The sequence below is a fragment of the Gigantopelta aegis genome, chromosome 3, assembly GCF_016097555.1.
Source record: "Gigantopelta aegis isolate Gae_Host chromosome 3, Gae_host_genome, whole genome shotgun sequence".
NCBI classification, from domain to species: domain Eukaryota; kingdom Metazoa; phylum Mollusca; class Gastropoda; order Neomphalida; family Peltospiridae; genus Gigantopelta; species Gigantopelta aegis.
The window spans coordinates 79,085,537-79,108,412 of record NC_054701.1 but is presented as its reverse complement, the minus strand read 5'-3'; the positions used below and the strand labels follow the sequence as shown (position 1 = coordinate 79,108,412).

The 22,876-nt window shown below is 41.6% G+C and overlaps 3 protein-coding genes across 3 annotated transcripts; 1 reads left to right on the top strand and 2 right to left on the bottom strand.

Annotated features, from left to right (window-relative positions):
* The first annotated feature begins 697 nt into the window (after positions 1–697).
* LOC121368861 (protein ALP1-like) lies at positions 698–1,891 on the top strand. Its single transcript, XM_041493611.1, has 3 exons — positions 698–901; positions 948–1,805; positions 1,883–1,891. Exons 1-3 carry the CDS (start codon positions 698–700, stop codon positions 1,889–1,891), a joined length of 1,071 nt encoding a protein of 356 aa, XP_041349545.1.
* Positions 1,892–15,458: 13,567 nt separating this feature from the next.
* On the bottom strand, positions 15,459–17,501 carry LOC121367281 (glutamate receptor ionotropic, kainate 2-like). Its single transcript, XM_041491394.1, has 3 exons — positions 17,380–17,501; positions 16,458–16,732; positions 15,459–16,006 (listed from the first exon to the last, which is right to left on the bottom strand). Exons 1-3 carry the CDS (start codon positions 17,486–17,488, stop codon positions 15,875–15,877), a joined length of 516 nt encoding a protein of 171 aa, XP_041347328.1. The 5' UTR covers positions 17,489–17,501; the 3' UTR covers positions 15,459–15,874.
* Positions 17,502–17,518: 17 nt separating this feature from the next.
* LOC121368860 (glutamate receptor U1-like) lies at positions 17,519–22,509 on the bottom strand (the record flags this gene model as incomplete). Its single annotated transcript, XM_041493610.1, has 4 exons — positions 22,220–22,509; positions 20,617–20,799; positions 19,871–20,210; positions 17,519–17,826 (listed from the first exon to the last, which is right to left on the bottom strand). Coding segments are annotated over exons 1-4 (876 nt in total), but the record flags the coding sequence as incomplete, so codon positions are not given.
* Positions 22,510–22,876: the final 367 nt, after the last annotated feature.

Below are 22,876 nucleotides of genomic sequence, written 5' to 3'. Positions count from 1 at the left end.
AGCACTAAGGTACTAAAGCATATCAATATTTATGAACAGACAGTCGTTATCCAAATAGCTACCTTTTTATAAGTATTTGTATGCTTCAAATGAGCACTTAACTGGCTGCTATATATAGTTTCCCGCACGTGCGTCATTAACTGCAGCATGCATCAGCCGTAAATATTGTTAACTATGTCAGCTGTTTAAAGCCACAGTCATAGTGTCACGTTTTGGCCGCCACGTTCAGCTACGTTGCAAAACGTGGCTACAACGTGAGCAAACGTGGAACAACGTGGCTACAAAACGTGACCAAACGTGACAAAACGTGAACAGGAAATTTTAATTTTGGACATGATCAAAATTCGCTGGTTTTTCCCACAACGTACTACAACGTGGCAAGAACGTGGTGAGAACGTGGAACAACGTAGTACAACGTTGCTACAACGTAGCGAAAACGTGCCAGACCGTGAATACAACGCCTTACTACGTTGTGCTACGTTTCTACTATGTTGTGGTACGTTTCTGATACGTTGTGGTACGCTATTATACGCTCTGATACGCTGTGATGTCTCGGATGCCATCTGTCAGAGTCTATATATATATATATATATATATATATATATATATATATATATATATATATATATATATATATATACCTCTCCATCTAGAACCTCAATTCATTTGAGTTCTTGCTTAGCCCATGTCCAGAACCATGGATCTCCAACTGGCAAATGCTGCCCTAGCCCTGGACCAAGATATACTGCAAAACAGGCTGCTGCTCCAGACGGAAGAGGACAGAAGACGAAGAACAGGAGAGAGGACCCCACGCACCATGTTTTGCAGGGACTGGTTCCTGCGACGTGAAGAGTTCAGCCAGTACCACCAACTAATGGAGGAGCTGAGGAGGGAGGATGTGGCCAGCTTAAAAAAACTTCTTTAGAGTTGACCCCCTCCTCTTCCAGGACCTGGTGGACAGGCTGAGCCCAAGAATCAAGAAGAAGGACACCTGGTTCCAGAAGGCACTACCGCCTGGTCTAAAAGTTACAGTCACTCTGCGGCACCTCGCCACTGGGGACAGTTACCACTCGCTGATGTACTCTTTCACAGTAGCCCACAATACCATCTCTTACATGGTCAAAGAAGTTTGCGAGGCCATCGTAGCAGAGTACTCGAAAGAGGTCCTCAACATCCCCACAGACCCAGACGCGTGGCGAAGTGCATCAGAATTATTCAACACCAGGTGGCAGTTTCCACATGCTGTCGGCGCACTGGATGGGAAGCACGTGGCTATAAAAAAAAAAAAGAAGGGCGAATCCATGTACTTCAACTACAAGAGGTACCACTCCATCGTCCTTATGGCTCTGGTCGACGCTGACTACAAGTTCATGTGGGTCAACGTCGGCTCCCCCGGCTCCTGTTCAGATGCGCAGATCTGGAATGACTGTGACCTAAGAGAACACATCTTTACCGACCGCATCGGCTGGCCACAGCCAGATCCTCTACCTCATGATGACACGGACACACCATACTACATCATTGGTGATGAAGCATTCGCTCTCAGAACATGGTTGATGAAACCTTTTTCAAGGCGGCACATGGACCATGAAGAGAGAATCTTCAATTATCGACTATCTCGAGCCAGGAGAGTGGTGGAGAATGCATTTGGTATACTGGCCAACTGCTTCAGCTGTCTACTCACCACGCTGAGACACAATCCCAGTACTGTCGAGTCCATCGTCCTAGCCTGCGTTTGCCTGCACAACGTCATGAGGATCCTCTACCCACAAGAGCAGAATGGTCTGATTGACAACAACAGCCAGGTCATCCCGGGTGCCTGGCGACAGGGGGCCAACTTGCACGACATGCAACAAGTGACAGGCGGCATCGTTAACACCAGGGCGGCTAACGAGCAACGCCTCTACCTGAAGCACTACTTCTCCTCACCAGCTGCTGCTGTGGGACCTGCTGTTGTAGGAACTGATGTTGTAGGAACTGCTGCTGTGGGACCTGCTGTTGTAGGAACTGCTGTTGTAGGACCTGCTGTTGTAGGACCTGCTGTTGTAGGAACTGCTGTGTAGGACCTGCTGTTGTAGGACCTGCTGTTGTGGGACCTGCTGTTGTAGGACCTGCTGTTGTAGGACCTGCTGTTGTGGGACCTGCTGTTGTAGGACCTGCTGTTGTAGGAACTGCTGTTGTGGGACCTGCTGTTGTAGGACCTGCTGTTGTAGGACCTGCTGTTGTAGGACCTGCTGTTGTAGGACCTGCTGTTGTACCTGCTGTTGTAGGACCTGCTGTTGTAGGACTGTTGTAGGACCTGCTGTAGGACCTGCTGTGTGTGTAGGACCTGCTGTTGTAGGACCTGCTGTTGTGGGACCTGCTGTTGTAGGACCTGCTGTTGTAGGAACCTGCTGTTGTGGACCTGCTGTTGTATGATCTGCTGTTGTAGGACCTGATGTTGTAGGACCTGCTGTTGTGGGACCTGCTGTTGTAGGACCTGATGTATGATCTGCTGTTGTGGTACCTGATGTTGTATGATCTGCTGTTGTGGGACCTGCTGTTGTGGACCTGCTGTTGTAGGACCTGCTGTTGTAGGACTGTGCTGTTGTTGTAGGACCTGCTGTTGTAGGACCTGCTGTTGTAGGACCTGCTGTTGTAGGACCTGCTGTTGTAGGACCTGCTGTTGTAGGACCTGCTGTTGTAGGACCTGCTGTTGTAGGACCTGATGTATGATCTGCTGTTGTGGTACCTGCTGTTGTAGGAACTGCTGTTGTGGGACCTGCTGTTGTAGGACCTGCTGTTGTAGGACCTGCTGTTGTAGGACCTGCTGTTGTAGGACCTGCTGTTGTAGGACCTGCTGTTGTAGGACCTGCTGTTGTAGGACCTGCTGTTGTGGGACCTGCTGTTGTAGGACCTGCTGTTGTAGGACCTGCTGCTGTGGGACCTGCTGTTGTAGGACCTGCTGTTGTAGGACCTGCTGTTGTGGGACCTGCTGTTGTAGGACCTGCTGTTGTAGGACCTGCTGCTGTGGGACCTGCTGTTGTAGGACCTGCTGTTGTAGGACCTGCTGTTGTGGACCTGCTGTTGTAGGACCTGCTGTTGTAGGACCTGCTGTTGTAGGACCTGCTGTTGTAGGACCTGCTGTTGTAGGAACTGCTGTTGTGGGACCTGCTGTTGTAGGACCTGCTGTTGTGGGACCTGCTGTTGTAGGACCTGCTGTTGTAGGACCTGCTGTTGTAGGACCTGCTGTTGTAGGACCTGCTGTTGTAGGACCTGCTGTTGTAGGAACTGCTGTTGTGGGACCTGCTGTTGTGGGACCTGCTGTTGTAGGACCTGCTGTTGTAGGATCTGCTGTTGTAGGACCTGCTGTTGTAGGACCTGCTGTTGTAGGACCTGCTGTTGTAGGACCTGCTGTTGTAGGACCTGCTGTTGTGGGACCTGCTGTTGTAGGAACTGCTGCTGTGGGACCTGCTGTTGTAGGACCTGCTGTTGTGGGACCTGATGTTGTAGGAACTGCTGTTGTGGGACCTGCTGTTGTAGGACCTGCTGTTGTAGGAACTGCTGTTGTGGGACCTGCTGTTGTAGGACCTGCTGTTGTGGGACCTGCTGTTGTAGGAACTGCTGTTGTAGGACCTGCTGTTGTGGGACCTGCTGTTGTAGGACCTGCTGTTGTAGGACCTGCTGCTGTGGGACCTGCTGTTGTAGGACCTGCTGTTGTGGGACCTGCTGTTGTAGGACCTGCTGTTGTAGGACCTGCTGTTGTGGAACCTGCTGTTGTAGGACCTGATGTTGTATGATCTGCTGTTGTGGGACCTGCTGTTGTAGGACCTGCTGTTGTAGACCTGCTGTTGTAGGACCTGCTGTTGTGGGACCTGCTGTTGTAGGAACTGCTGCTGTGGTACCTGCTGTTGTAGGACCTGCTGTTGTAGGACCTGCTGTTGTAGGACCTGCTGTTGTAGGACCTGCTGTTGTAGGACCTGCTGTTGTAGGACCTGCTGTTGTAGGACCTGCTGTTGTAGGAACCTGCTGTTGTAGGACCTGCTGTTGTAGGACCTGCTGTTGTAGGACCTGCTGTTGTAGGATCTGCTGTTGTAGGACCTGCTGTTGTAGGACCTGCTGTAGGACCTGCTGTTGTAGGAACTGCTGTTGTGGGACCTGCTGTTGTAGGACCTGCTGTTGTGTTGTAGGACCTGCTGTTGTAGGAACTGCTGCTGACCTGCTGTGTAGGACCTGCTGTTGTGGGACTGCTGTGTTGTAGGACCTGCTGTTGTGGGACTGCTGTGTGGACCTGCTGTTGTAGGACCTGCTGTTGTAGGAACTGCTGTTGTAGGACCTGCTGTTGTAGGACCTGCTGTTGTAGGTTGTACTGCTGTGTGTGGACCTGCTGTTGTAGGAACTGCTGTTGTAGGACCTGATGTTGTAGGAACTGCTGTGTGGGACCTGCTGTTGTAGGACCTGCTGTTGTAGGATCTGCTGTTGTAGGACCTGCTGTTGTGGGACCTGCTGTTGTAGGACCTGCTGTTGTAGGACCTGCTGTTGTGGGACCTGCTGTTGTAGGACCTGCTGTTGTAGGACCTGCTGTTGTGGGACCTGCTGTTGTAGGAACTGCTGTTGTGGGACCTGCTGTTGTAGGACCTGCTGTTGTAGGAACTGCTGTTGTGGACCTGCTGCTGTAGGACCTGCTGTTGTAGGACCTGCTGCTGTGGGACCTGCTGTTGTAGGAACTGCTGCTGTGGGACCTGCTGTTGTAGGACCTGCTGTTGTAGGACCTGCTGTTGTAGGACCTGCTGTTGTAGGACCTGCTGTTGTAGGACCTGCTGTTGTAGGACCTGCTGTTGTAGGAACTGCTGCTGTGGGACCTGCTGTTGTAGGAACCTGCTGTGTGTAGGAACTGCTGCTGTTGTGTTGTAGGACTGCTGCTGTTGTGTTGTAGGACCTGCTGTTGTAGGACCTGCTGTTGTGGAACCTGCTGCTGTGGGACCTGCTGTTGTAGGACTGCTGTTGCTGTGTGTGCTGTTGTAGGACCTGATGTATGATCTGCTGTTGTGGGACCTGCTGTTGTAGGACCTGCTGTTGTAGGACCTGCTGTTGTAGGACCTGCTGTTGTAGGAACTGCTGTTGTAGGACCTGCTGTTGTAGGAACTGCTGTTGTGGGACCTGCTGTTGTAGGACCTGCTGTTGTAGGACCTGCTGTTGTAGGAACTGCTGTTGTAGGACCTGCTGTTGTAGGAACTGCTGCTGTGTAGGACCTGCTGTTGTAGACCTGCTGTTGTAGGACCTGCTGTTGTGGGACCTGCTGTTGTAGGACCTGCTGCTGTGGGACCTGCTGTTGTAGGAACTGCTGTTGTGGGACCTGCTGTTGTAGGACCTGATGTTGTATGATCTGCTGTTGTAGGACCTGATGTTGTATGACCTGCTGTTGTAGGACCTGCTGTTGTAGGACCTGCTGTTGTGGGACCTGCTGTTGTAGGACCTGATGTTGTAGGATCTGCTGTTGTGGGACCTGCTGTTGTAGGACCTGCTGTTGTGACCTGCTGTTGTAGGACCTGCTGTTGTGGGACCTGCTGTTGTGGGACCTGCTGTTGTAGGACCTGCTGTTGTAGGACCTGCTGCTGTGGGACCTGCTGTTGTAGGAACTGCTGCTGTGGGACCTGCTGTTGTAGGACCTGCTGTTGTAGGACCTGCTGTTGTAGGAACTGCTGCTGTGGGAACCTGCTGTTGTAGGAACTGCTGCTGTGGGACCTGCTGTTGTAGGACTGCTGTTGTAGGACCTGCTGTTGTGGGACCTGCTGTTGTGGGACCTGCTGTTGTAGGACCTGCTGTTGTAGGATCTGCTGTTGTGGTACCTGCTGTTGTAGGACCTGCTGTTGTAGGAACTGCTGCTGTGGGACCTGCTGTTGTAGGACCTGCTGTTGTGGGACCTGCTGTTGTAGGACCTGCTGTTGTAGGACTGCTGTTGTGGAACCTGCTGTTGTGGGACCTGCTGTTGTAGGAACTGCTGTTGTGGAACCTGCTGTTGTAGGACCTGATGTTGTTGTACTGTATTTTAGTCCTGTACATTGTACTGTGTACAATAAAGCAAAATGCAAAGAAGGTGTAGAAAAGTTAGAGGAAAGATAGGTAAGAGGAAAGAAAAGAAAAGAAAGACAAGAATAAATAAAGTTAATTTGAAACCACCTTGGCCAGAGACTGTCTGGAATCTGCTGCATAGAAGACGACATCCACGCGCCCCACTGGTGTCTCTCCCTGCTACAGCTGTCTGAACCACCGGCCATCAGCGTAGCCACCTGTGCCTGGAGCTCTGCAGACCGCTTTATTGCCTCGTGCAGTTCCTGCACGTACGGGGACTCCTCTGACTTGGACTCTTTTTCTCTTCTTCCTTGGGACGCCGGTGCTGGTGTTGGTGGAGGCTGCTGAGGCGGTGGTGGAAGTGTCGGCCTCACCAGCAGCACCCTGTACCTTGTCGTCCTCGTCGTCACCCTCTGTCTGTGTTTCGGTCTGTGTATCGGTTTCTGGTGGCGCTACATCAGGGTATTTCTGTCTCATGAGAGCATCAAGCTGAAACATATCACACAAGCAACATATATTTAGACTTATTAATTGTTCTACCTCTCCTCATTTACACTGATATGGTACTGTAATGTTATATAGAAATTGTACACTGTACTGTGTAAAAGTGATAATTAAAATTGGCAAACATTTGTTAACTTACATCAACACCACTTCTGGAGTGTGTCCGGCTGATGAATCGCCCCAGGAATTGGAAGCTGTGGCGACACCACTTGTCTTCTTCGCTGTCTTCCTTGCGCCCAGACCCACTGGCCCCCAAGGAACGGGTCAGGCGGCCATATTTGGAGCGCTGGTTCTGCCACCAGGTCATATGGGCCTTCGGTGTGATGCCCAACTCGGTAGCCTTGGCCGACCACAGCTGAAACTTGTGCCCACTGTCCTTGTACTTGGGGTGACCTGCAATGATATAAAACAGTAAAATATTTTTAAAATATATTTATAAAATTTTAATGCCCACCCGAGAAAAGAGAAGAAATTATACTTACAATATAATATAAAACATGAAAAAGAAGTTGATTATTCCCCAAATTAATTACATTTTGTCAAAACGTTCTACATAAATATGAAAATGTTGAAAACTGAAAAAACGTATGGAAAGGAAAGTTATAATGCTACATTATGATGTGCTGTACTGTACTCTACACTGCCAATACAAATATTAATAATAATTTAAATAATTTACAATTTAATAAAAACTAAGTAAAATACTTACCCTTGTTGTACAGGCATTCGTTTGCCTGTATCCACTCCACCAGGTCCTCCTGTGCCTCAGACAGTACTGTGGGGGAAGACCTTTCCCTCATGGCAGGTACTTCGGGGAGGGGGGTGGACGTTCCCTAGTCTGGTCTTCTTCACTAGGGGTCCTGGCTGTCCCTCTCACGGCTCCACGGGCCCTTCCACGGCCTCTACCTCTGGCGGGGGATACACTACCCTCTTCTTCCTCTTCTTCTGGCTCATCTCCCTGGGGTGTCTGGGATAGAGGGGGATCCACATCCTCCCTGTTCCTGGACCCTTTGGCGGCAGTCGGTTTCCTTCTAGCCATGCTTCTGTTAAGTTGTAGAATGTAAAATGTAGATATATATCGCTCGGCAGTTAAATCATGCGGGCAGTGTTTTATATGAACGTGGCTGCAGCGTGGCGGCAGCATAACATAACGAGGCACAACGTGGCGACAGCGAGGCTAGAGCGTGACGGCAGCGAGGCATAACCCGACTTCGATCTTCGGTGTCACCTGTCAGTCGTGCCACAGCGGGACTACAACGAGGCTACAGCGTGGCTAGCACGTAGCGACAACGTGGCACCCGCACTAAATTTTCATTTTTTTCCCCAGAACGTGGGGATCAGAACGGGGCACAACGGCGTACCCAAAACGTGACACTATGACTGGGGCTTAAGTGAGTGAAATGTTTTGTGGTACGGCTTACAGCCAGAACTGTCGAAAACAAAACAAATAATTTTTTTTATCAAAATATGTATACTGTTCAACAAAGCATGCACTTGTAATAGTTTATAAAAAAATTATTTTCAATATTTTAATGCAAATTACAACAAAATGGAGTTCTCAAGAACCAGTGTTAATAGACAAAATATTTGGAAAACGAATATATAACAATTCTGACGTCTTGCAACTGCGCTATAATTTTAGAAAATGAAGGGTTATAATGGTAAAATTGTTTGGTGAAAAAATATAAGATGCATTCAGAATTTTAACAAATATATAGAAAGATTTTTATGTTAAAACGTATAATAATCATATATATGTTTTTGTCTAGTGTCTTTGAAGAGAGTTTTGTCAGCAGACACCGTGACAATCATGTGACTTTAATAACTAGAGCAGTACAGCTGATAGCAAACAAAAATAAGTTTAAAAATAAGGTGTTTTTTTTTCTCAAATTACAGTCTTTGAAAATCATTGAAATGTGCCATGTTAAGGAGTGGGATAAGTTAGTTCATTTTAACCTAAATTTTACGAATATTTCTATCAATGTAACTGACATTTGTTTACTTTCCCGAAATCAGCAATGTCAAATGTGCATCCACCGGAACAGGTCCCTAACCGAAACAGGGCAACGGACGATAATACAAGTCCCATTTTTACTTCTTTATCAGAAATAAATGGCACATCGATATAGTAATGTAGCCACCCCAAGTTCAGCCAGCAAACGTTTCGCTAACGTTCGCGACCTGTTTGATTGGTTCCCTACCTAGAAGCGCATAAACCAGTCTAGCGGACGTTTTTCCGCTCGGTCTGGTTGAACGCAGCTCTGATGCATGTTCAGGACAGCGAGCGGTTGTTCGCTAGACAGTTTTTTTGTCGTCTAATGTTGGATTGATATGATACAAATTATTCGCAAGCTCTGTCTCTCTCTCAATGCCCTCTCCCTCCCTCTCTCTCTTAGATATCTTATTTCACTTTCTTTATTTTGTCAAGATTTACAAGGTCTTTTCTTCTCTCTCTCTCTCTCTCTCTCTCTCTCTCTCTCTCTCTCTCTCTCTCTCTCTCTCTCTCTCTCTCTCTCTCTCTCTCTCTCTCTCTGTGTGTGTGTGTGTGTGTGCGTGTACATGTGTCCGTGTATGTGTTTGTGTGTGTCTGTGTGTGTTATTTGTATACCGAACATTTATACGTAGTCGAATACATACAAACGTGCACATGTCTAATTGTGTGTGCATATAGCCATATAACATCAGCAATAATAGTAATTTTAATATTTGTGTTTTGTTTTATACACTGTAACATATCTTTTGTTATCTTTAAGGTCTTTCCTATATTTTGTTGTTATATATTTGTCTGTGAATCAGTTGTTTGATAAAATGTCACAATATGAAGTGTAGACATTATTTATATTGTTCAGTTATTTTGTTTTGTTAAGTGTGTGTGTGTTTATATATATATAGCATAGTCAGTTCTGGCCTATGTGACAGCTTGTTCGTGTGCGTGTGTGAGAGAAAGAAACAATGATGGACAAATCGATGCATCCCCACATTCTGATGTCTCCCATTAGTAATAGGATATATTTAATCTTTCTTTTTTTTTTCAATTTTTATTTAAACTAGGAAACTACTAATTATACTTATTGTAGTAATCAAGTTTAGTAATCAAGAACAACCTGAATATTTAGTGTGAAACTGTACATTTCGTTTACTTAATACAGTTATGTATTACGGTTAACGTGTATTGTGTTGCCTCATATAATTGACCACTGTCCCAAAATGTGTCCCAATCTGACAAGTGCCATTTGTAGTAATTAAAAGCACACCATGACAATTGTCTATATATGTCATTTGTTATTTTGTGTATAAAACTGTTGTCGTCATTAAAATTATATCTGCTATCACATGTGTTACTAGTATATAACTTTTTCCACAACTTCATTTATACCAGAAAAAAACCGTTTAGCAACTTGGTAAATGTGTTAAAATAAAATAAAATTTGTGACTTTCAAAATGAAACCAGACACTGAATTTATTTGATGCATCATTTGTCAGTTTTAAGTATCGGGAGATTCTCAATACTAAATGAAATGTATACCTGTCCCGTCATTGAATGTAGCTTGGGTTGGGAGGTTAAATATGAAGTACAATACTGTGGTACTAAACGGCTAAAAAAAAGTTTGTTTTGTTTAACGACACCACTAGAGTATATTGATATATTAATCATCGGCTATTGGATGTCAGACATTTGTTAATTCAGACTCGTCAATAGAGGAAACCCGCTACATTTTTTTAATGCAGCATGGGATCTTTTATATGTACTTTCCCACAGACAGGAAAGCACATACCACGGCCTTTGACCAGTTGTGGTGCACTGATTTGAACGAGAACCCCCCCCCCCCCCCCCCCCCCCCCCCCCCATCAGTTGAACGGATCCACTGAAACTGCTAAACGTTTTTGTCTTAATATATTTCATCATATCTTAATATATTTCATTATGTCTATTTGTGAAGGCTGTGAAACACTGACTGACTTTTATAGACGTAATATTACCATACGATTTGTATAACTCTTTGTACTTTGAAGGGGCGGGATTTAGCTCAGTCGGTTGATCGCTCGCTGAGGTACTTGCGTCGCAGGATCGAACCACCTCAGCAGATCCGTTCAACTGATTTAATTTTTTCTCGTTCCAACCAGTGCACCACAACTGGTCAAATGCCTTGGTATGTGCTTTCCTGTCTGCGGGGAAGTGCATATAAAAGATCCCTTGCTGCATTAAAAAAATGTCACGGGTTTCCTCTTTTGACTACGAGTCAGAATTACCAAATGCTTGACATCCAATAGCCGATGATTAATATATCAATGTGCTCTAGTGGTGTCGTTAAATAAAACAAACTTTATTTGTACTTTGAAAACCCCCACACAGGCGTTCAATTTTAGATTATATTGGTCAACAGTATCGTTATATATTTGGACAATTTGAAAGAAGAAAAAGACATCAAGGGTTGTAGTTTGTGTAGCAAATATTGTAAACATCCTTTGGTATTATAATGGCAAGACCATTGGCAGCCTAGCATCGGGTTCCAGTGTATATATCTATTCTCAATCTTGAAGTCCACAATATTTCTCATTTTCAAAGGATACCGCCCACTTCACCCCCCCCCCCCCCCCCCCCGCTCCTTTCAAGTCCATGCCGACCAGTTGAATATATCTGTCCTTGTATTTTTACCCTCGATTTTTCGTTTCTTACCCATTGGGCTATTTCTCATTCCAGTCGGTGCTCCACAACTGGTGTAACAAAGGCCGTGATATGTACTATCATGTCTGCGGGATGGTGTATATAAAAAAGATCCCTTGCTGCTAATCGAAAAGAGTAGCCCATGAAGTGGCGACAGCGGGTTTCCTCTCTCAATATCTGTGTGGTCCTTAACCATATATCTGATGCCATATAACCGTAAATAAAATGTGTTGAGTGCGTCGTTAAATAAAACATTTCTTTCCTTGTTGTTTCTTGTGTGTGTGTAAGCTATGTAAATATTCCACAAACAAATTAGTAAATTTGTGTATAAAGGATCAGGAAAATGAATAAATGAATGACACAACAAATTGTCTTAAATTGCCTTTATTATAGATAAAAATACAAGCAGCATTATTGACCAAAAAAGAAGAAGATATTTTAATGTTAAGTTACACTAGGTACACAATCACAAGACGGGTTCAGGTTTTAGATTACATGTTAGTGGAAAGAAAACGTTATTTCGGTTAAATAGACACAAGAACCAGTCTAGCTGCCAAAACAAAAGAGGTACACACGTTAAAGGGTAGCTATCTACAGCATTTAAAATGTTTAAAAAAAAATAAAAATCAATTCAGATCTTTTAAAAACCCTTTTATTCTCTAAGTGCATTCGTTTATTAAATGATTGTATAATTTGCCGAATATATGCCACACATATAACAAAGAAATGTAGACCTAATGTCAGTTACAATATGCATTTTTAAATCGGTAGGCTAATCTAACTAAATTTCACAGAAGATATATACGCACACACAAAGATTATTCGGAAATTGAAAAACGTTTTTACTTTATGAAATATTGTAACTACGGGGAAAGTTAACGTGTATATGCACTAATCTAATCCATATAATAACTATACCCACATTCTACTACATGTAATTGTAAACGACACAGTAGTGTGTGGAATGTATAGAAATTATAGTCTAAACAGTATTCTGTCAGAAAACCCACCTAATGTTGTCGTGACCTGACATAATAATAGCACATGAACACAGTACCAAATGTCAATGTCCTGCGTTTACCGTAGTCGTATTCAAAGGGGCTAAATATTTATTGAGTTGCATTTTAACTTGGGGGAGGTGGGCGGGGGATCGAAATAGCGTACCGTACATGGCGGAAGAGGGTACGTCTCCCTCCCTCCCTCTCTCTCTCTCTCTCTCTCTCTCTCTCTCTCTCCTCTCTCTCCCCCCCCCCCTCTCTCTCTCTCTCTCTCTCTCTCTCTCTCTCTCTCTCTCTCTCTCTCTCTCTCTCTCTCTCTCTCTCTCTCTCTCTCTCTCTGGGTTAACCATATGTTAGATACTAAATAGCCGTAGTGTACAATGTTAGGGACATGCTCCCCCGAAATATTTTTCGAATTTCAAGTGTCCTTATATAGCAATTCCAACCTTCTGAACACAATAACAGGAAAAACTGGGGGCGGGGTGGGGGCCTGGTCCCGGCGGTCTTCCGTGTTCCGTAACCCCTGCATCACAATGGGATTAGTGCCTACCGCATCACTGGTAAGGTTTTACGTTTAGTGCCTACCCAAGTGATACCAGTAAAGAATTGGGGTCGAATTCGTGTTGTAGGCCTTTGTTGTGCACAATATTCCGTTCACACTTGTACACCTACAGAACAACACTTGTCCCCTAGAGACTACAAACCTGGCGCCATTGACTGCACTGAGATCATCATGTGAATTAAGTTTTCTTACAGTTATTTAGAGACGAGATGAAGGTAAGATAACAGTTACTTTACACTTAATAATTAATAGATAATAAAACCATTCATAATTGCATCATGGTTTATTGATGCTTTGCTTCATGTACTCCAAGAAATCAGGCACGTGCAAGAAATTCTGGAGAGGGAGGTGGGGGTGATCGTTGAAAATACATTTTAAATATTCAATGGGGAGCAGGGAAGGGGCTTTCGAACCTGTGCTAACGCGCCTGTAAAATGGATGCGTTACAAACATGAAACAAAGTGACATTTCAACCAAAATACAGAGTTGTTTTTTTCGTTAATCCAAATATTGCTCTTGTTCATGTTGACATTAAATAGAAGAAACAGGACTAGATACTGATTTTAATATGACAGTTGTGAATGCGCGTGACACCAAAATAGAAATATAGTTACAAACTCGCATGATTTTATTTACAACCAAAATGCAGTAAAACTATACGATGTACAATAAACAAATGCGCATATGTTTCATCATAGAAAAATTATACAATATTAGTTTGTTCTAAAGAAATGTCTCAAGTAATAGAAAAATAAAATAAAATCCAAAATGCCACATGAAAATAACTGTTTATCTTTAAACATATTTTCGGAATTTCTTGTCCGTCATACAGTTTAATTGTATGAAGCATACAGACTTAATTAAAAAAACAACAAAAAGAATAGTGTTGGGGTAGAGTAGCAGTAACAGGAGAATAAAGAGGTTTAAATTTCAACCAATCGAAACCCGAGCGTAATGAAAGAAAGGAAGAAAGTAAAAGAAGAAAAGGAGGAAAAAAGAAGGTCAAAATATGAAATTATTTTAAGTATGACCTGTACTAACGACAAACTAATAAAATGGCAACACACAAATACTACAAGTATGATCTGAACTAAAATGGTGTTGAACGTTCAGGGTGTTTTATAGCCACTAACATGACAATGACGACAATGTCATCTAAAACAAAAGATGACGATGACGATGATAATTGTTACAACTATACATAGCACCAATACAGGACCAATTAACGGAGACAATCATATAACACGGTTATATTAGGTCTTTATCAAAGCCAAAACAAAAACGTAAAAAGTAAAAATAAAAACTTCTTTTTTTTTAAAATTTAAAAACCACCAACAAAATCCACTTCAAAATGTACAAAGACGATGTAATACAAACTTTGTCATGTCAAGAGTTCAAATATTTCCAAGAACTGCAAGACCACTTTTCCACAAATGAATAATCAGGCTAAATATTATAATCTGAAACTATTGCAAATACATCCATCTGAATATACATTTGTTCATAAATTCGTATCAAGTGGGAAATGTTATATTTTGGAATTACATTTACAATAAAACACAATTTGCACATACTGTTTTGCTTTGAAATGGTATAGCAAATGCATTTACAACTTGAATATTTACAATTTACACCCACCCATCAGCCCATAAAAAGTCTTTTAAAATTAAAAATACAATTTTAAAGACACCGATAATGCATCAACGATGCAATGGCAAAATGTATATCCTATTTGCAATTTCAAGAAAACTAAAAGTACAAAAGAAGCATACATGCAATATTTTGAGACTATGTGTTATTTCACTTGTGATTGTATGCACACTGAATATTGATGTCCTATTTACAGTCATCACAGCACTTTGTTCAACGCCGCTTCTTTAATGATGCCTTGTACTTTTGTACATGTACACACAAATACTATTAAATGTCCATTATTATAAGGTGATGTCGCACTTGTATTATGTCAAGCATCTTCGCAAGCCAAAGAACTATTATACTATAGGCCTACTGGCTTGTGAAGATGTATTTCAAGTAATGTCACATGGAATATACAAAATAAGCCCAAATATATGACATACAATGGTGTATCTGTACAAAAATAATTATTAAAATGTACAGGGCAAAGGGGTGTTCTAATTGGTTTGTTAGTGCTATTCTAACCAATTAAGAAACCATGACCAATTCCAGCTGAATGCATGGGTAAAGTTGGGATAATTCCGATTGGTTTGATAGTGTCATTCTAACCCATTGGAAAACTACGATCAGTTCTAAATTTATCTCAGTGTCATCACGACAGATTTTGAAGTTTTATTCATTAACACAAATAGATAGCGTAATGTAAAACACATTAGTAACCGACTTCAACATGTCTGTCGGATATATATATATGTATATATGTATGTATGTATGTATATATGTGTGTGTATATACATATATATATATATATATATATATATATATATATATATATATATATATATATATATATATGAAGACGGAGCCATTTTGATTAGCTAGTCTAAAACATATTTCTGTTTAAGGTTGGAAACAAAGATTTATTAATCCACTGAATTTTCTAAGCCTATATATATATATATATATATATATATATATATATATATATATATATATATTGTTAAATTTCAAACAGACCAATGGCTATTGATATTTTCAAAATGGTGTTTAAGTTTACCGTGTTGCAAATAATAGGCGCGTTTACAATGTACAAACAATATGTATGTTGTTTTTGTTTGTTTGTATTTTTATGTTTGGTTGGGGGTTTTTTTCAGTTATATTTCATTATTTTTTTTGTATGGGTGTGTTTTTGTGTGTATGTCTGCATGTATGCGTACATGCGTGCCTTTTGTTATTCCAAGAGACTGTTGCATGTAGGCTACGTCTTTAGTATGACGAAATATAAAAACAGTAGGCCTATAAACAAAACCGTAGACTGAAAGTCGTTACACTTAAAAAAAAAGAGTTCCTTTTTTATGTGTGTTCTTATTACATTAACATTGTGTACATCAGGAAGTAACTAACTCCTCGAGCTAATTCAAATATTGTGAGCGGAAGAACACCGAAGACGTCATAGTTTCAAGGTTGACCTCTGGCACCATCTCCGGATTCCGGTTTCGTGTCACCGTCAGCAGAGAACCGTTCTATCCTGTCCCCGGTAATTCGATCCTCGGTGTGTGTGCGAGCCTGCACGGAACCTGGTGCAAATTTCTGAAAAATAAAAACACCCGTAAATAAACCCACTCTAATTACTACTATATTTTTCAATTATATATACATGTATATATATATTTTTAAACACTGGCTTATTAGAAATTTATCACTAATGGATGGAGACTTAAAACTGAATATTTGGCTAAGCTTCTGATTGTCACGTGTTCATCATGGCGAGTGAAAACCACTTTGTATTCTTGCGCCCATCATAGTGGGTTAAAAAGCCTTATTTTATTCTTACATTCATCATTGTCAGTTAAAAAGCCTTAATTATAGTCATAGCCTTATAGTTATAGCATTATGCCATATTCATCTAATTCTACAACCTAAGCCTAATTTATCTCTCTCTCTACCAAGCCTACATGTAGTTCTAGGCACTCACTATGTGCGCGCGAAGCTACAGTTTGGGTTGCTTGACTATCGGGTCCCTGACTACAGCGGCCCTCACCGTGGTTCTCATCCTGCTGACGACGTTCTCGACGACGAGGAAGACGACGGCGGCGATGACGCCCACCATGAGCAGGAGGAACGCGACGGCCATGTCCCGGGGGTTGACGGCGTACGCCTTGAACGGCAGATCCTTCTTCTTGTCGAACTTGGCCTGTTCCTCCTCGTACTTGCCGCAGCGCCGCCTGTCCCACCACTTGTTGTACAGCTGGTGGATCGTCCCGTCTTCCTTCAGCTCCAGCACGGCCTTGCTGATGTGGTCTCGAATAGGCGAACCTGTTGATGTAAAGATACATTAAAAAAAACCCAACTATTATAATGTAGGGCGTTCAGAGTGGCCAGACCTACTTTCGGTTATTTTTAATGTCTTAGTGAAAATGAAAGTAAAGGTGCATTAAAAAATTAAATATTAATGCATTAAAAATAATAATGCGGGGTGTGGATGTGTGGGGGTGTCAAATGGCCCGACCTACTTTTGATTGTTTTTAATGTCTTAGTGAAAATGAAAGTGCAATATATCTGGCCAGATACTGCTATTTAGCTTTTGAAGTCAGACAATCCCATCTTAATAATTACCATTTGACAGCGCGACAGATTTCGTTCTTATATATTAACAATTTATTGTCAAACCTTTGCTTTAAGATCATGTACCTTATGTGTATCCCCTCCCATTGGCAATAACTTTTTTTGTGATTTTGTGATAAAGACATGTGAGTACAAAATAACACCATTATTAGGTCTACACATCTAGTTTTTAAAATTTTACGGGGAAGAATACCCCCGAACACCCTAGAAACTTTCTTTTGCGCCTTCGATCTCAGTCAACACCCAACCCCTTCTCCCCAATGTCTACTTGCTTCCGCCGTGCCTGAGTGTGCTCTAATGGACTCATCAAACTTATATAAACTTTAAACTTCACTCACCTCTCGGAGAAGCAAATCCCAGCCCGGTGGAGAACAGCGTGTTTCCATACAGCATCAGATCGCAGTTGTACGTCGTGTAGAAGTCGGCCGTGGACGACTCCATCAGCATGACGAAGTCCCTGTCCGACGATTTTACGCGCCGGACGCCGTTGTCGACGGACTCGACAAACGTCTGCCGACTCTCGATGTAGTCCGCCAGGTGCTTGTACGACTGCGCTCCGCGCAGCCGCTGAAACGCGTAGCCGTCCCTGACGACGCCCACGTCTATGTTGCCGTCCTGCACGAGGTCATGGTAGTTCTTGAAGGGCATCACGGGCTTGGCCTCCTCCCTGGCCAGGAGGAAGACCGTCAGGTTGGAGGCGTACGCCAGGATGGAGAAGATGGTGAACATAAACCAGAAGGCGGCCAGGATACGTCCGGATAAAGATCGAGGGTGTTCTCGGTATCCTGTAAGATATATATATATATATATATATATATATATATATATATATATATATAAGCAGACCACATGACGGTGTGGCATCAGTATTACGACAGTGTGGCATCAGTATTACGACAGTGTGGCATCAGTATTAATTAGGTCCAAATTCCAGTTGCCGTAATATTTATATGCCTAAACATGTACGTAATATGTAATGCGTAACCCGTACCAATAATTTTTTATGCAAATTGGTTGGGTAGATTTTATTTGAGCGCCTTACACTTAGATATGCAATTATTTATATCTTATAATCAAAAAAGAAAAAAAGAAAAAAAGATGAGCATATTTATTTATAAATATTAGGTTTTTTAGTCAGGTTTTACTGACGGTAAAAAAGGAACTAACCATCAACGGTTTCTTACCTTGTTTCTTAAAGTGAACATAAAACTAACCATTAGCGGTTTCTGACCTTGACACGTCAGTGTACTGAAGGTGAACATAAAACTGACCTGTGAAGGTACATGCTCTTAATTTCTTTTCGCCTGTGGCGATATTAATTGTTTTAGAGGACCGTGTGCAGTTCCAAATGCACTTAGCCCAGATGGGCAACTTGTTACGTAATACCTTTGCGCGGCGATCGTCTAATACACACCCAGCGCAGGTGTGGAGGCCATGTGGCTAGTAGTTACGTAATATCTCCGGTAGTGCTGTTTATGGCCAGGGGATTGCTCGCGGTATGGCGACAGTCAGTCTGACGATCAGAGAAAAATATGCCGGCATGGTGGTTGTGGAAAACCACATGATACGTGAGGTACCACCTTGTACCTCCAGGTGATATTCGCTGTCTCTGAGAGTTTTGAATAAATAGCTAGGATTTTAGATATATCGGAGAGAACTAGGAAGGCTCCAGGGGATCGCTGTCCGTCCACTGAACGATCTATATTAGTTCAGACGGGACTTTGGTAAATATATATTTCTGCTCTGTGTATAACCTTGATGTGATTGATGTGACTTTAAATATTTTAATACTGTATTATACCAATATTATTTAGACGGTGCTGCTGGTCATCTGACGCAGTATTCTGTAGGCTCACCGTTCTGATATATATATATATATATATATATATATATATATATATATATATATATATATATATATATATATATATATATAAAGCTTAGCCAGTCATCCTAGATGACCTAGGTAAACTGTAGGTTATTGTCTTTATTGTGATAGGTACCAGTATTAATTCTGTATTACAAGGTTATTGAATGAGTAGTTAGGGTTAATTAAAAATTAACCAGTTAGGAATAGTGTTGTAATTCCTTTATTAATTAAGTTCCCCTGGAAGCGTTTCTCCATTATTGCACGTGTGTGTGTTAGCGTTTCTCAATTATCACACGTGTGGGTGTTGTGTCACGGTGAAGTGATTAGCATATTGTGTAAACTAGACACCTAGAGATTAACTAATTAAGTGATCAGTTCTGGGTTGTTATTATTGTTGTTATTAATTAACTACTGCGGCAGTACATTTGTCAGCGTAGGTTAATACAGATTCCAAAGTGTATTGTGTTTTGTTGTGTTTTCTAGTGAACTAAACGTGCTATAATAATATATACTTTATATAAGATCGTATCTCTGATCATACCTAGACGAGCCACAGCGGGTATAACTGCTCGTTACAGAGAGATCTAATAGATATACAGTTAGGAGAGATATTTGGATAATCGTGTTTCATCCAGTTACGGGCATTATAGAATCCCCGTGACATGACCATCAACGGTTTCTTACCTTGCCACATCAGTGTACTGAAGGCGAACATAAAACTGACCATCAACGGTTTCTTACCTTGACACGTCAGTGTACTGAAGGTGAACATAATATTGTCCATCAACGGTTTCTTACCTTGCCACGTCAATGTACTGAAGGTGAACATAAAACTGTCCATCAACAGTTTCTTACCTTGCCACGTCAGTGTACTGAAGGTAAACATAAAACTGACCATCAATTGGTTTCTTACCTTGTCCTGTAAGTAAACATAAAACTGACCATCAACGGTATTTTACCTTGCCACGTCAGAGTACTGAAGGTGAACATAAAACTGTCCCTCAAGCCGAAGCTGTGTCTGGCGCCTCTCGTGTCCTTGCCGGGCACGACGTGCGTCCACTCGTAGGGGCTGAACCTGCCGATGACGACGAAGAGGATGCTGACGAGGAGGAAGGCGATCAGGATGGCGAACCACTGCTCGGTGGCGAACGGCTCCACTAGCAGGCCGAGTCCGGGCACCGGGGTCTCGGGCTTCCTCGTCAACAGTCGGACTCCCTCCATCAACACCGGCTTCGAGAAGTCGACCACTCGCTCACGACTTGAGGTGATCGCCATGTTTGCTACTGCGATATCAGCGTCCTTGAAAACATTAAAGATATTATTGTTATGTATTATTGTTGTGTTCTATGGATAGCGAAATTATGTGTGTGTGTGTGTCTGTGCGTGTGCGGTGGGGGTGGGGGTGGTGGGGTGGGGTAGGGTGTTGGGGTTTTGGAACTGCCCCACCGATTATTTTATTGGAGGGCTTGCCTGTCATACATACACACACCCGTAAGCCTATACCTTCTGTACTTTTAATGACATTTTATATATTTTTGTACAGTCATATGCATACCTACTGGTATATCATACAATTATTAATTAATCTCATACCGAGGGGAGAACCCATTACCTACCAGCCTTATGTCCGATGGCTTAACAACGAGGCCGGTAACAAATATTATATCACATGTAATATAACATAGCATGACACAATAATTCTCACGTGTCTGATAAGCTCGCCGACCATGCCGGTCCACTGCCCGTCGACGTCCTGTCTGCCGTACACGCCGTCACTCCTCGGCCGGATCGTGTAGCGGAAGCCCACCTTGTCGGCGATGGCGCTGAGCACGTCGATCATGAAGCCGTCGTAGCCGCCGCCTTCTTTCATCACGACGTACGGCGCGTCCTGGAACACAGATATGGAATAGTTCCATTGTTTTATATATTCATGTATCTGCTGTATACTACAGGGGTGAATCCAGGAATATTTTCATTATTATTATTATTATTTTTTAAATTTTAATTTATTATTATCGGTATTTGTGTGTGTGTGTGTGTGTGTGTGTGTGTGGAGAGCGTGCTAAGAAAAAAGGGCAACCCAATTAAATTTAAAAAAAATCAAAGCCAGAATATATTTGGGGGGATGTATTAGTGCCTGATGCCTAGAAACATCAGACAAAGTTTGAAACCAATAACACAGTCTACAGTAAATCCTTAGAATAGAGAAGAGACCATACAATATTCATTTCAGAGTTCACATTGGAATAATAATAAACCCAGTAGCGTTGAGGTCGTTCAACAGTAACGTAACGCAAAAAAATTAATTGTTTTTAGCCCCTCCCCCATTTAACGTTTAGTACCTCTAAGGATACTCCACCATCTAAAATTACACTCCCATGGCACAATGTGACATGTAAATATTAAAGTTTGTTTGTATTTTGGTTTAGTTTGGTTTAGTATTAAATAATATACTTTAAAATATGTCATAGAACAAAATAGTAATGACTGGATGCATTTTATTAAATAATAATTGTTTTGAAACGTTACGTAACTCCTGACATACACCCCATCCCAAATGTAATTATTGGACGGCCCCAGACAGTCTAAACAGATAGCATAAAGAAGGACCACCATGAATCCAATAATCTGATTTAGATCCTTTGAAGTTAAATATCCACAAGCTATACTGAACAATTGATTAAATCATTGAAATTTAAAACAACGTAGAAGGCAACGAACATTAAAATTAAAAGAAAAAAAAAAGCCAAAAAGCGGTTTAGAGATGACTTGATTTTCTCTAAGTAATATGGCATGTCGATTATTATATATAATATAGAAAACATAAAATATATTTTCTATATTAATGGTGCATTCTTAAAGTTTCATGTTCTATATTTCGTTGTTTTTTGCATGCATTTGTAATAAATAGCTACAAATTAACTGATCTCACAAGGAATAATTGCTTAATAAATTCGAGCATACCAAAATAGTAATGCATTACCAGGCGACGTAACAAGGGATCGTTAGCAAAAAAAAATATAAAGTACAAGTACGCATCTATTAAAATAACAGAAAGTTCTTTGTCATTATGGAAATATTATTCAAATTCAAAGTGTGATGTTACACATTAACTTATCGGACACCTTATTATTGGATTTTGCAACTAATTTACATTTATAAAATAGTGGTAAATTAAATTATTTGGATGTAATTATCTGCTGACATGTAATTCAAGGTATAATCTTTACATTTCACACAAAAAAAAATTGCTAAATATTTAGGTCACTAGGAAACTTTGAGACCGTCCCTTTAAGTAAATCACGTACTATGACTGTGGTGACGAGGTATGTGGGAAGAGCCTGTGTCGTCATCGTGCTCGTCGTATGGTTCACCACACGCTGCAAGAGAGAGAGAGAAAAAAAAGATGTATTAGTTTTAAGAAGTTTTATTTATCAAATAAAAGAAGACAAAAGCATTAAAGGTACATGTTCCTCTTTAAAAAAAAAAGAAGAAAAAAAAGAAAAAGAAAAAAAAAAGGTACTTCTTGTTGAAACGTAATGTTTCTTGCTTATAACAATCATTTCTGTACATCTAATATGTTTTGGGTTATCCTAATATCTACTGACGCTCAAAACAGTGTCTAGATGTGACAAGTTAGTGCACGCCAAAGGTGTGCTAATACCAGATTTTTGTAAGTACCCTTTAAAAATATAATCTACTGAATTTTCAGGATGTGTGACAATTCAGAAAACTTAAACTGATCGCAAACATAACACTTTACGTGTTCTGAAATGACTAAATATGAAAAGTTACTATTTCAAATAAGAACCTAAGATTTAGACAGAAACATGCAAACACCTTTAATATATAAAAGTAGGATGTTCAAAGGGTGTGATAGATTACTAAAACAATGCCAACATCGCACGTGGTTAGCAATCGAGAACTTTGTAATATGCAAGGAGACACGAGGTTATACATTAAAC

What these genes read in the sequence shown, in the direction of transcription:
- LOC121368861 (XM_041493611.1), top strand. Translation starts at nt 698, where the DNA reads ATGGATCTCCAACTGGCAAATGCTGCCCTAGCCCTGGACCAAGATATA. An exon ending in AGCTGAGGAGGGAGGATGTG is followed by an intron (nt 902 to 947) that starts GCCAGCTTAAAA and finishes CTCCTCTTCCAG; the next exon opens with GACCTGGTGGACAGGCTGAG.
- LOC121367281 (XM_041491394.1), bottom strand. Translation starts at nt 17,488, where the DNA reads ATGCTGATGGAGTCGTCCACGGCCGACTTCTACACGACGTACAACTGC. An exon ending in GGGATTTGCTTCTCCGAGAG is followed by an intron (nt 16,733 to 17,379) that starts GTGAGTGAAGTT and finishes TTACATCAACAG; the next exon opens with GTTCGCCTATTCGAGACCAC. An exon ending in TCAGCAGGATGAGAACCACG is followed by an intron (nt 16,007 to 16,457) that starts GTGAGGGCCGCT and finishes TTTATTTTTCAG; the next exon opens with AAATTTGCACCAGGTTCCGT.